Genomic DNA, 14,929 nt, shown 5'->3' with positions numbered 1-14,929 from the left:
TTGAAATCCCAGCATTGCCCAAATATTGATCAGTCACATTCATAGGAAGTGAGGACTTTAGTTGGTCCTTGGCACTTCGTATGAGAGAACTATCTGAAAAATGCCTAAAAACTGATCATTCACATGCTTTCCAAGCAGAGTTTTCAAAAACGTTATAGCTTTCCATCATTGTCCATCCATTCTTCGGGCACCAGAACCCAGTGCTCAATACAAGCAAGACACAATCGCTTGCAGAGTCATGTAATGGGGCCCCATAATGAAGAGGGAGCTCCCCAACATCTGTGGACAACGCAAGTTGAGAGATAATGGAAAGACATCTTTTTTTTTAAAAAAACAATGTACAGCAATATGCTAAACTGAGGAATGAAGACAAATACAATGCAGGTAACAATATAACAAACTAAACATTTAAGTCATCCTGGCACCTTGCATAAGGCTGTGTTATGCAAAAATTCTGACTGATAATTGGATTACAGATAATAAAGCTACCACTGCATTTATCTTTTATGTTTTAAAGTTAAATATTTTGTTTTAAAATGAGTTTGGGTGAAAGTATAGTGTCAACAATAGATTTCACACAAGCAAAGCTGTTTCCAAACCAGTAATGTTTTGAAAACCATGCCAATTTTCCACAGCACTCCAAAAACACACAAGGTTCAGTTCCTTAAACAAAATGCTTCAAAAAGGCATATTTTCAAACAGCAATATTCACACAATCAGATTTTTTTTAAAAGGCTTGCTCTTAAGCATTCCTGAACATGAGCAGATTTCCAAAACATAAATGGAGTATCACATACCATTAATGAGCAAAAATAAAATTCTTAATAAATCACTCTTCGAAGAGCAGGGAAGTTCCCCGAGTGTTCTAGAATCATTGAGTCATTTAAGGCATAGAAGGAGACCATTCGGCCCGAGTCCATGCCGGTGCTCTGCTGAGCAATCCAGTCAGTCCCACTCTCCCGCTCGATCCCCATAAGTTTATTTTCTTCAAGTGCCCATCCAATTTCCTTTTAAAATCCTTGATTGTCTATGCTTCCACTACCCTCGTAGGCAGCGAGTTCCAGGTCATTACCAGTTGCCATGTAAAAAAAGTTCCTCCTCACATTCCCCCTGCACCTCTTGCCTTCAATCTGTGTCCCCTAGTCCTTGCACCATCAATTAATGGGAACAGCTTTTTCTGGTCTGATTATCTAAGCCTGTCATAATCCATCAAATCTCCCTCAATCTGCTTTGCTCCAGGGAGAATAACCCCAGCTTTTCCAACCTAACCTTGTAACTAAAATTCCCCATCCCTGGAACCATTCTGGTAAATCTCCTCTGCAGCCTCTCAAGGATCCTCACATCCTTCCTAAAACCTGGTGACCAGAACTGAATGCAATACTCTAGTTGGGGCCTCACCGGAGCTTTATAAAGGTTCAGCATAACTTCCTTGCTTTTGTTCTCTATGCCTCTATTTATAAAGCCCAAGATCCCATATTCTTTGCTAACCACTCTTAATATGTCTTGTTACCTTCAAAGATCGATGCACATGCACCCCAGGTCCCTTTGTTCCTGCACACTCTTTAGAACGGCACCACTAAGTCTACATTGTCTCACCCCATCCCTTCTGCCAAAATGCATCATCTCGCACTTGTATGTATTAAATTCCATTCCCCACTTCTCTGCCCATTCTGCTGGCCCATCTATGTCCTGTTGCAGGCACCTTGTATCACCCTCACTGTTTGCCATGCCTCCAAGTTTGGTATCATCAAATGTTGAAATTTACTCTGTATTCCAAGATCCAGCAGTGGCCCCAGCACTGACCCTTGGGGAACACCACTGTCTACCATCCTCCAATCTGAAAATTCACCACGATTCAATGTTTTGTCCTTAAGCCAATTCTTTGTCCAATTGGGTACTGACCCTCCTATTTCATGAGCCTCAATTTTGTTAACCAGCCTTTTATGCAGTACTTTATCAAATGCTTTCTTAAAATCCATAGACAACTTCCACCACATCCCCTTCACCAACCTTCTGTTACTTCATAAAAAATTTCAATTAGATTAGTCAATCATGATCTCCCTTTTAGAAATCCGTGCTGGCTATCCTTAATTAACTCAAACCTCTCCCAAGTACCTGTTGATTTCTTTCTTTTCTGACTATTGTTTCTAAAACCTTACCCACCAATGATGTTAAACTAACAGGGCTGTAGTTGCTAGGACTGTCCTTACACCCTTCCTTGAATAATGGCTTCACGTTTGTCACTGTCCAATCCTCTGGCACCACCCATAACTAGGGAAGATTGGAAGATTATGGCAAACCCTTCAGCTATCTGCACCCCTGGCCAACATTTATCCTTCAACCAACATCTAAAATAGAAACCCCTGATGATTTGATCATATATTTCACAGCTATTTGTGGGGCCTTGCTGTGTGCAAACTGTCTGCCATATTTCCCTACATTTCAACAGTGACTACATTTCAAAAAGTACATCATTAGCTGTAAAGCACAGTGAAACATCACAAAGTCATGAAAGGTGTTATAAAAATGCAAGTTCTTTTTTTCATAATTAACATTTCACTGCATACTTCCAAAACAGTTAGTTTTAATTCTGTTCAATTCACCTTTTGTGCAGTAAACCTGTGTCAAATTGTACTACAGTGATTTTTAAAGCATACTTCCCCTGCTCAGCTTCCTAAATTAGGGATCCATCCCCCCAATTCTACTATAATGAGTGGAGTGGTTGTTCTGAAACTGACAACAGGCATACAGTGTCATGTTATGGCGACTCTGAAATAAAGGTTAACCTATTTTTAAAATCACTTGATCAGCCGAGTTACCAAATGACAATGAAGCTACACTGATCAATCAGGAGTTTAAACTGGTTCTAAGCCTTAGCAAGTCAGGGCTGATTCAATATTTACTCTCCTGGTTTTGGTCCAACATAACAAAGAGGAGTTGTTCCCTCCTTCAGAAATGAACTGTGGAAGCCAGGAATAACAAGCAAAAATAAAACAGAATGCAGAGAATTTTATACTTAGTTTTGTAGGGGAATAGTATATCGAAAACGATGCATTAACTTAGACAAGGTGGAAAAATAAAAATGGAGAAGAGACAGAATGGAAAGGAGGGTAATCAAGAAAGAAAGACAGACTTGCATCTATATAGCGCCATTTACAATCACCGGGCGTCTCAAAGTGCTTTACAGCCAATGAAGTGCTTTTGAAGTGTTGTCACAGTTGTAATGCAGGAAACGTGGTTGCCAATTTGCGCATAGCAAGCTCCCACAAACAGCGATATAATAATGACCAGATAGTCTGCTTTTGTGATGTTGATTGAAGGATAAATATTGGCTAGAACACCAGGGATAACTCCCCTGCTCTTCTTTGAAATAGTGCCATGGGATCTTTTACAGCCAACCGAGCAAGCAGATGGGGCCTCGGTTTAACGTTTCTTCCGAAAAACGGCACCTCTGAAAATGCAGCGCTCCCTCAGTACTGCACTAGAGTGTCAGTCAGCACAGGCTTTTGTGCTCAAGCTCTGGTGTGGGACTTGAACCCGGAACCTACTGACTCAGAGGTGAGAATGCTACCAACTGAGCCACAGCTGACACAACTGAAACCAATGATTGTAATTTTATATAAAACTATTTAATCATTTACTGTTGCTACATTATTACAGTAGGAAAGCTGCACCCACTATCTCAGCAGCTTCGTTAAAACAACTTGTATTTATATAGTATCTCCAACTTAGTAAAACGCCCCAAGGCACTTCACAGGAGTGCAATTAAAAATGTGATACCAAGCCAAATGAGGAGACATTAGGCAACCAAAATCTTGGTGAAGGAGGTAGGTTTTAAGAAGCATCTTAAGAGGAGAGAAAACTGGAGAAGAGGCTAAGGACGGGGATTCCAGCACTTAGGACCTGTGCAGCTGAAGGCACAACCACCAAGGGTGGGGCGAAAGAAGTCAGAGATTACAGTAAAATTCACCATTACTGTGCATCAGCAAAACCTGCTAACTCAGCAACGTAGCCATTTCCCTGGACCTACCAGCAATCCAAGTTCGAGTCATCAAGTTTAATTATCTTGTTATAATAAAAAGTAAAATACTGCAGATGCTGGAAATTTGAAATAAAAACAAGAAATGCTGGAAATACTCAGCAGGTGTGGCAGCATCTGTGAAGAGAGAAGCAGAGTTAATGTTACAGGTCAGAGACCCTTCTTCAGAACAGACAAATATTAGAAATGTAAATGGTTTTAAGCAAATAAAGCTGGGGCGGGGCAAGAGATAACAAAGGTGAAGGTGTTGATAGCTCAGGGTCACAGAGAATAACGGACCAGAAGGTCATGGAACAAAGGCAAACGGTATGCCAATGGTGTGCTGAATAACAAAGCATTAGTACAGAGAGGGTGTGAATGACTGTAAAGCACAAAGCACTCCAAGCACAAACATAAAAAAACATTAAAAACAAAACAGGGGGAAGCACCGTGGAAACAAACTAAACAAACTGAAAACCTAAAACAAAATAACCAAATAAAAAAGGAAAAAGAAAAAAAGAAAAAATAACTAAGCATAAAAAGGTGGACCCATTATGCTCTGAAATTACTGAATTCAATGTTCAGCCCGGCAGGCTGTAGCGTGCCTGACTTGTGTTGATGTTCATTTGAACACTGCACCAATCCCAGGAGAGAGATGTGAGCATGAGAGCAGGTGGGGGGGGGGGGGGGTGTTGAAATGGCCAGCAACTGCAAGCTCGGGGTCATGCTTACGGACTGAGCGGAGCTGTTCCGTAAAGCGGTCACCCAATCTGCGTTTGGTCTCCCCAATGTAGAGGAGACCACATTGTGAGCAGCGAATACAGTATACCAAATTGAAAGAAGTACAAGTAAAATCACTGCTTCACCTGAAAGGAGTGTTTGGGGCCTTGGATAGTAATTATCTTGTTTCTGTACTTATCAGCTATATTACTGCTGTTAAGTCCTGCGAAGAGCAGAACAAAATAAATCACAGCTAATAAATGATTACGCTAATTCTCTCAGTGGGTTGGATCTACAATTCCCATCAAGTTGAATTTAAGTGAATGATAGCCCATTTCACACAGCTAGAATACAGGCTTAAAGTAGCAATGGATAGGATTATGTTTTTCAAATGATTTTTCTTTGAGAAAAAACCTTTTTACACAGCGAGTGGTTAAGATCTGGAATGTACTGCCTGAGAATGTGATGGGAGACAGATTCAATCAAGGCTTTCAAAAGAGAACTGAACAATTACCTGAAGAGAAAAGATTTGCAGGGCCATAGAGTGAAGGCAAGGGAGTGAGACTTGGTGAGTTGCTCTTGCAAAGAGCTAGCACAGACATGATGAGCCAAATGGCCTCCTTTGCTGTAACCATTCTATGATTCAATGAAATGTTGAACAGATTTTATTGTTCTCATCTACTTGCATTGCATCATTTCAAGCCCTTTTTAAAAAGTGCCAATTTGTTAATTTTGAAATCATATGGATTTTTCAAGGTACACAGAGATGTAAGTTTGTCAAAATGTTGAAAAGACAACTCTCTTGGATTTGTTTTCTGCATCTCTGCCAACCATTTTTGAATCAACATAGAAATATAATCACTCTTTTGGAAATGGTGCTCATTACAATGCAAAATACAAAATACCAAGGGCCAAATCCCAGCATAGTCAGGGCCATATTTACCTTCAATGATACACTATTAAGAGAAAATAACAGTCAGTTAAAGCTTGCACAACTGCTGCAGTGGTGACTGGGGAGAAGAAGCAAATCATATACAGAAGCAGTTTGTAACTGGCTTCTATACACAGAATAAATAGCAGCCTTGAAGTCAACCCTGAGCATTAGTTATTTATGATGTTTCAATTTCAAATGGAGTTTGTGCGTCACTTTTAGTGCTTATAGCAGTTGACAGTACATTCCATGTCCTTCAAGTGTAACAATCAGATTATTGTATCCCAGTAAACCTACATAGGAACATCGGGAAAAAGGGTAGGTCAGTCATTTTGCCCTCAAGCCTGCTCTGCCATTCAAATTAAATTACAATTCATTGTTGCACGACTGTTTACACGACATTTTTTCCCCATGTCCCTTGACACCCTTCCTTGACAAAAAAGCTACCAATCTCAGCCCTGAAAGCTCCTATTGTCACAGCATCCACAGCCTTTTGAGGGATAGAATTCCAGATTTCTGCTACCCTATGTCTGAAAAAGTGATTCCTGATTTCACTCTTGAATGGCCTAGTCCCAATTTTAAGATTAATTCTTGATTTCTCCAGCAGAGAGAATAGTACAGATGCGGAGAAACTATCAGATTGCTTTAACATTTAAACACCTCAATAAGATCCCCCCCCCCCCTCAATATTCAAAACCCAAACGAATACAAATCAATTTTATACGTGTCCTCATAATTTATCCCTCAAAACTCTGGTGAATTTGTGCTGAGATACAGGCCGGACTTTTATGCCACCCCAACGAGCTGGATGGTGGCGGGGCGTGGTATAAAATAGAGCAGGAGACTCCGGGAGGCTTTCCCGACCCGCTCCCACCTCCGTCACCCTTTACGTAGGGCAGGGGGGTGGGGAGGGCGAAAAATGGCCCACCCATCCCAGGCCAATCAAGGTCCTTAAATGGCCACCTAATAGCCACTTAAGGGCCTTCGCCTGCCTCCACATGGATTTTACGCATGACAAGAGGGAGTCCTGGAGCCGGGAAAAGCCGCCTGGGAAAACCAGGCTGCTGCTGATCATCCCGGGGGCGGGGGGGCCCTGCTCATTGGGCACAGGGTGCCTGATGGAGGGCCACCCCTGCTATCCCAACCACCCCCAACACGCTCCCCCTTCTCCCAAACCGACCACCCTTGCCTCCACGGGGCCCAACCGATTACCCCCGGCAAGGCAACCAAAACTTACCTTTCCTCATGGCTCCACATCTTGTATCTTCGGCTGGACTGCAGTCCCAGCAGTGGCCACCGCTCAAGGGGACCCGTAAAATGCAGAACGGATCCCCAGGCGAGGCGGAAGCGGATTCGCCACCAACTTTTACATCGGAGGCTGGCTCCTGTCCGCCCATGGAAAAAGTCCGGCCACAGTGCCCAAAACTGAACGCAGTACTTCAGATGGGATCCTAGCAAAGCTCTTATGTAAGTAAGGCACAACTTCCTCATCTTTGCATTCCAGCCCCCTTCACGTAAAGTTTTGATTACTTTTTGCACCTATCTACCAGCTTTTACTGATCTGAAGGACCTGGACTCCCAAATCTCTTTGTTCCTCTGCAGTTTCTAGTTTCTCACCATTTTGAAAATAATTTGTCTTTTTTGGATCCAAAATGGATGATCTCACAGCTACCCAAACTGAACTCCATTTGCCATAGTTTTGCTCACTCACTTAATTTCTATGTCCCTTTGCAACTTACTGCTCACATCTTCACGCCAACTATGGTAATTTCACAATCTGTAATCCATTATTGGCACATTGCATAGGAGAACTGCAATGTGTCTTTTTCTGTATTACAAGGCTTTAATAAACACCATAACACATCACTACAAAGACAACTCTGAAAATTGCACAAGCCAACAGGCTCGAGGCAGTAATCTAACCTCTGGACTTAAAACATTGATGCAAACTGCTTCTCCTTCTTCCACTATGTGTCACAAAGCTTCTACTAGCATGTAGAATATATTCGGGACTGTACAGTTCAATAATAACTTCCTATAAATGAAATCAACTTTCTTGTCCAAACACTATCAATTACTGCTTATACTTAATGAAATCTAACATTAATCGCCTATCTGGCTGGAATATTATAATACTGGCCTGCCAAGGAAACAGGCTTTCCCTTTGACCATCAACTGGCAAAAAGTTAAAACACATTATGATCCATAACAATGCACTGACCTAATTTTATATCTTAATTTATATAGTGGTCTTACAACAGGTACGACTATTGTAAAATAAACAGTGTCCATCCATCTACAAATACGAGGATTGCGTTGTAGATCCTTGGTTTGCCACTTGACATTTCTGCTACGCTTTGCTCTTTTCTCTAAAGATGATACTGGTCAGTCCCCTGACCTCACAATTTCATGGGGATGTCCAATGTGGAGATGTGTGGAATCATTTTAATGGTGCAAAGGTGCACTCTGTCCAATGACCATTAACTACATGCAACTACTTTCTTTCTTGGCCACTTCCTTGCTTTGCTCAACCACTCCCTCAACTCCACCTTTGATGTCCTTGTCAAACCTTAACTCTCTCCCATCTTGGTAATTTTCTCTGGTATGGCACCCATCTTTGCACCATCAAATCCAAGAGGTGCAATCTGATCATTGAATGGCACGCAACTGTTCTGACACAAATCACTACATCTGGCTGGACTACATCAAGTACTGTTGAGTCCTGTGATCCTCTGCTGTTCTTAGCTTTTCACCATTTAAGAAACACTCAGATCTATTCTTTTTTGGTCCACATTGGATGACCTCAACTTACCTGCACTGAAATTCATCTGCCACAGTTTTGTCCATTCATTTAATCTTTCAATTTTATGCTCCCATCTACCCTACTTACTCTGCCACCTATCTTCATGTCATCAGCCAACTTGGATATATGGCTCTGTATGGTGTTATCTAAGTCAGCAAGAAATATATAGCGAACAGTTGAGACCCCATTACAGATCCTTACAGGAAACCACAAGTCACTTCCTTCGAACTAGAGTAAATATCAATCTTGTTGAAGCTATTTGTCTTGTACTCATCAGGACAATTCGCCAGAGTACCAATGTAAGGGAAAGCAACAAATTTATACTGTATGAGAAGAGAGTGCAGATTGGTCAAGGTGATGCCATGGAGAATGTACCAGTTTATGGTGACTGACAGTTAACTTCCGAGCTTTGTTTAAAATTTAAACCAGGCAGCTTCACTCTGATTGGTCAGGACATTACCCTGAGGAATGAACCACTTATTTTGTTTAGCTGAAACACGCGCAATGGGTGTACATGTTCTTTCTGTCTTGAAAGAACAGGGCCCTGTGTATAAAAATGTAGTTTCCAGTATGTGCAGATGCACCACACTGCGAGCCCGACTGGCAATCTTAAATTGTTTGTCAACATAACTCTCAGCACACTGAGGATTATTTAACAAATGTTGTCCAATAGTGGAATCACGTCTAATGTTGGACACTGTGCTTTGAGTTTTGCTGGTTCGGTACGGTAATGGCCTGCTCAGGTCAGGAAAAAAAAAACAACCCGAACCCGACAGAACCACATCGGACCCGAGCCCGACCAGGCCCGAGTCCCTCCATTTTTTCCCGCGCCTGACCCAACCTGAGCCCAACCCAACCACCAGAATGTTGCCTACCTTCCGATTCCGAAACTGTAGGAAGCTGCAGCATGAGCGCAATAACCTCATACAGACACTCACTCACTCACTGCACAGACTCAGTTTCCCTCCTTGATGTCCCGGACTCCCAGCTCAGGTAGGCTTTTCAACTTTTGACACTTACTAAACTCAACTTCCCAGCAGAGCAAAGTGTACTACTTACTGTGTGGTCCAACCCGGGCCCGAAGCCGGACCCGGAAGAGCGACCCGACCCGAACCTGACACGTCATCGGGTCCCGTCGGGTTCGGATCGGGTAGCAGGCCTTTACGGTATGGTCTGTACCTTGCCCCTTGCAAACAGCAGAAGGGACATGTTGTTTGATTTTTAAAAAAACACATTGTCCAACATTCGATGTGATTCTCCTATCGGATAACATTTGCTAAATGATTTTCAGCGCGCTAAGAATTACGCCGACAACCAATTTAAGATTGTCAGTTGAGCTCGCAGTGTGGCACATTTGCACATACTGGAAGTTACATATATTAATACACAGGGCTCTGTTCTTGGCAGACAGAAAGAACATGTACACACATTGCGCCTGTTTCAGCTAAACAAAATAAGTGACAGTCATTCGCTGGTTTATTCCTCAGGGCAATGACCTGACCAATCAGTCAAGCTGCCTGGATTAAATTTCAAACAAAGCTTGGCAGTTAACTGTCAGTCACCATAAACTGGTACATTCTCCACGGCAACACCTCTACCAATCAGAGTCCACTTCCCAACCAATCAGCACTCTCCTCATACAGTATAAATTTGTTGCTTTCCCTTACGTTGGTTTTCTTGCGAATTGTCCTGATGATATATAGGAGGTTTGATCAGTAAGTTTGCAGACACGAAAATTGGTGGTGTCATAAATAGTGAGGAGGAAAGCCTTAGATTACAGGACGATATAGATGGGCGGAGCAGTGGCAAATAGAATTTAATCCTGAGAAGTGTAAGATGATGCACTTTGGGAGGTCTAACAAGGCAATGGAATACAAAATGGATGGTAGGACCCTAGGGAGTACAGAGGGTCAGAGGGACCTTGGGGTGCTTGTCCATAGATCACTGAAGGCAGCAGCACAGGTAGATAAGGTGGTTAGGAAGGCATATGGGATACTTGCCTTTATTAGCCGAGGCATAGAATATTAGAGCAGGGAGGTTATGATGGAGCTGTATAAAACGCTGGTTAGGCCACAGTTGGAGTACTGTGTACAGTCTGGTCATCACACTATAGGAAGGATGTGATTGCACTGGAGAGGGTGCAGAGGAGATTCACCAGGATGTTGCCTGGGCTGGAGTATTTCAGTTATGAAGACAGACTAGATAGGCTGGGGTTGTTTTCCTTAGAGTGGAGAAGGCTGAGGGGGGACATGATTGAGGTATACAAAATTATGAGAGGCATTGATAGGATAGATAGGAAGAAACTTTTCCCCTTGGCGGAGAGGTCAATAACTAGGGGACATAGATTTAAGGTAAGGGGCAGGAGTTGAGAGGGGAGTTGAGGAGGAATTTTTTCACCCAGAGGGTGGTTGGAATCTGGAACACACTGCCTGAAGAGGCAGGAACACTCACGACATTCAAGAAATATTTAGATGAGCACTTGAAACGCCATAGCATACAAGGCTATGGGCCAAGTGCGGGGAAATGGGATTAGATAGGACGGGTGCTTGATGGTCAGCACAGGCACATTGGGCCGAAGGGCCTGTTTCTGTGCTGTAAAATTCTATGACTATGAGTGCAAGACGAAAAGTTTCGACAAAATGTCTCTGTTTTCAGCAATACTCAAGTTCTGTACTACCAAACGACTATTTGAATATCCATCATCCTTCTCTCTGTCTTTTACTGCCTAGCTAATCCCCGGACCAGGCCAATAATCTGCCTTAAATTCCACGGACTTTAACTTTAACTAACAGTCTCTTATGTAGAAGCTTGTAGAATGCCTTTTTCAAGTCCATATAAATTATATCCACAGATATTCCCCTATCCAGTACTTTAGTTATGTGCTCAAAAAAAATTAATTAGATTTGTTATATATGACCTCGTCTCTACAAATTTTTGTTTTTAATTTATTCATTCTTAGGATGAGAACGTTGCGATCAAGGTCAGCATTTATATCCCATCCCTAAACGTCCCTGAACTGAGTGGTTTTCTAGGCCATTGCAGAGGGCAACTTAAGAGTCAACCACATTGCTGTGCATCTGGAGCCACATGTAGGACAGACTGGGTAAGGATGGCAGAGTTCCTCCCCTGAAGGACATTAGTGAAACAGATGGGTTTTTAGAACAATCAAGTAGTTTCATAATCATCATTAATAAGACTAGCATTTTATTCCAAATGGATTAAATAAATTTAAATTACCCCAGGTGCTGAAGTGGGTTTGAACTCATGTCAACACAGCAGTGGTCCCAACCTCTGGATTACTAGTCCAGTAGCGTTTCCATTGTGCTACTGCCCCCATGTTGGCTCTCTCCAATCAACTCAAATTTCTCCATGGCATTAGCTACTCTTCTGCTGAAACCCACAATGATGCCTTTGATACTGCCAGACTCGATTATGCCAATGCTCTCTTGACCAGTTTCTACCCACCATAAATTTGGGCCCATCCAAATCTCTACGGCCAGATCGTAATCGACAATCCCCCTGTGCTTGTTATCTTACTTTGGGTCCCGATCAACAAACACCTCAAATCTAAAATTTCCATCCTTGTGTTCAAGGACCACTGTGGCCTCGCCCCTCTCTATCCGAGCTACCAGCCCTTAAAAGTATGAAAATCTGCGTTCATCAAATTCTTGTCTCTTCTTTATTCCCCCACTCCCTTCTCTCTTCAACCATCTGTACAAAAGAAAAAACTTGTTTTTAAATTTATTCATAGGATGTCAAAGCCATCAGCAAGGCCAGCATATATTGCACATTCCTATGTCACTGAGTGGCTTGCTAGACCAGATTGTTGTGGGTTTGGAGTCACATATAGGCCTAACTGGGTAAAAGAAAGACTTGCATTTATAGAACGCCTCTAATGACATCTCAAAGCACTTTACAGCCAATGAAGTACTTTTGAAGTATAGTCACTGTTGTACTGTAGGAAACACAGCAGCCACTTTGTGCACAGCAAGCTCCCACAAACAGCGATGTGATAATGCCCAGATCATCTGTTCTTTTGTAATATTGATTGAGGGATAAATATTGGCCAATCAGGGATAACTCCCCTGCTTTTTCTTCAAAACTGTGCTGCAGGCTCTTTTACATCCAACTGGAAGGGCAGATGGGGCCTCAGTTCAACAACTCATCCAAAAGGCAGTACTTTTGAAATGTGGGCCGGAATGTTATGCCACCCAACAAGCGGGATGGTGGTGAGGGGCTGGCGTAAAATGGAGCGGGAGGCTCTGGAGACTTTCCCGATCCGCTCCCGCCTCCGCCGCCCTTTACATGGTGGGGGGGGGGGGGGTTGGGGACGAAAAACAGCCTGCTTGCCGCAGGCCAATCAAGGCTCTTAAGTGGCCACTTAAGGGCCTTCGCCTGCCTCCACACAGATTTTACATGTGGCAAGCGGACACCCTGGAGGCTGGAATAGTCGCCTGGGAAAACCAGGCGGCTGCCGATCATCCCAAGGGGTGGCCCTGCTCATCGAGCACAAGGTGCCCGATGGAGGGCCACCCCCGCTACCCCAACCACCCAACACGCACCCCTTCCCCCTAACCGACCACCCTTGCCTCCTCAGGGCCCAACCGATTACCCCCAGCGAGGCAACCAAAACTTACCTTTCCTCCCAGCTCCACGTCTTGTTATATCTTTGGCTGGGCTGCAGTCCCCGCAGTGGCCACTGCTCCCGTGGCACTGCTGGGACCAAGAGCTGCCGGCACGCTGATTGGCGGGAAGCTCAGCTGAAGCCTGGGACCCATACAATACGGAACGGATCCCCAGGCGAGGCGGAAGCGGGTTCGCCACCAACTTTTACGTCGGAGGCCAGTTCCCGCCTGCCTGGCGTAAAATTCTGGCCGTGGTCTCTGTTGTTATGTAAGAAAATGCAGCCAACACTTTTGTTTAGAACAAGGTGTCAAAAAGCAATATGTAGAATTATAAATTAAGCAGTTCGAGTGGGCCTAATCTCTGGAATCCCATCCCTGAACTGCTTTGCCTTTCCACCTCTATCCCCTCCTCAAAACTTTCCTCTTTGACCCCACTTAATATCTCCTTCTTCGGTGTCAAATTTTTGCCTGATTTCACTTCTGTGAAGAACCTTGAGAGGCTTATGTTTAAAGATACTATACAAATGCAAGTTGCTGTTGGTGTAAATATCTCTGAGGCAGCCTGCATCAAGCAGAGGTGGGCATTTGCATCACCGTGGCCTGTATCATTATCATGAGTGTCAGTATCATTAAGAGCTGTCCAAGATTATGGAATCTACCCTTAACTGAAGGAAACTGAATGGAAATCTACATCCGGTAAATTAACCAGAAAAAGGTAAGGAGAAAGCGACAGGCCTGAAGATAACAGAAGCAAGAATGGCTTGAAGCTTTCGGTGTGCAGGAAAGGGTTGGGCAATCAACGTGGAATTGCCAAATGTTGTAATTCCACCATGACACAATACCAAAGGTCCTAAAGTTAGGGATGAGATACATATATTATATACTGTACACTATGGGGAGATAAACAAAGTAATGGACATCTTACAGAAAATCTGACGTTGCTCCTTCATGAGCATTTTGCTGAGAAAGTTATTTTAATTGATTTGCAAAGCTCAACAAATTATTTTGCTGCCCTTCCTTCCTCCTGACAGCATGTTCTTAAATTAAACGTTCCGTGCCATTGTCATAAATGTTGCATAAAAGGTTTGGTTTTTCAAGCTTTGATTTAAGCTTTTGTTATAAAGTCTCAATTTAAATTAATAAAGACAGACTGGATGGAGGCTAGTCTCACTGCATGCATTCAATGTCTGGTGCACGAATACCGACCTGGCCATGTGAGAAGATGAAAACCAGAGCAGCTCCGGCGGCCGTGAGCCCCCAGGTGAAAAAGGTGCCGAGGAGGCTCTGAAGAACTGGGTTCCAGCCCTCGATCATTGTCCCTTTACCTTGCAGCAACCACTGCACTCACTCACTTCCTCATTCACTGCCCACGTGTCCAGCAAACAACACACCAGCGCCGCCTCCGCCACGCTGGTTGGCTCAGCCGCATCCGCCGGCATCCAATGGCAGGGCAGGGATGGAGGGCACCGCGTGTTGATTGGCTGCGCTGCCCGTCAGTCAGGCCGCACGCGGAACCGGAGTGTTCTGAAGGCAGAATCCCAGTGCTGTTGCTTTTTGCAGCCCAGTGAAGTCAGAAAGTGGCCACGTTAGTTCCGCGTTGGTGTGCAACTTTAAACAAAAGGGAATGCACGAATTAAAAGAAGAGTAGAACAAAATCGTTGCTGTCAAGCACCGCCGAAGCAAGGTGCAATCATTATGCAGACATTGCACTGTAAATGCTGCTGCACAGTGGTGTCATCTTGCAGTGCTATCACATTAACAAATAATTCCAATCGTCTCATCATGCATTATGAAATTCAGCAAATATTTTTTTTTAAATTAGACCCCTGTCT

The 14,929-nt window shown here is 43.5% G+C and overlaps 1 protein-coding gene across 4 annotated transcripts in view; it reads right to left on the bottom strand.

Moving 5' to 3' along the window:
* The window catches only part of LOC137384372 (zinc transporter ZIP11-like), a 764,304-nt gene extending 749,841 nt beyond the window's left edge, over positions 1-14,463 (bottom strand). For all 4 annotated transcript variants that reach the window (XM_068058321.1, XM_068058319.1, XM_068058320.1 and 1 more), the window contains exon 1: positions 14,304-14,463. In XM_068058321.1, the coding sequence (XP_067914422.1) occupies positions 14,304-14,411 (108 nt within the window). In that variant the 5' untranslated portion in view covers positions 14,412-14,463. The remainder of the gene's footprint in view (positions 1-14,303) is intronic.
* Between the last annotated feature and the right edge of the window lie 466 nt (positions 14,464-14,929).

The sequence above is a fragment of the Heterodontus francisci genome, chromosome 26 (genome assembly GCF_036365525.1).
Source record: "Heterodontus francisci isolate sHetFra1 chromosome 26, sHetFra1.hap1, whole genome shotgun sequence".
NCBI lineage: Eukaryota > Metazoa > Chordata > Chondrichthyes > Heterodontiformes > Heterodontidae > Heterodontus > Heterodontus francisci.
This window is presented reverse-complemented; position numbering and strand designations above follow the sequence as displayed.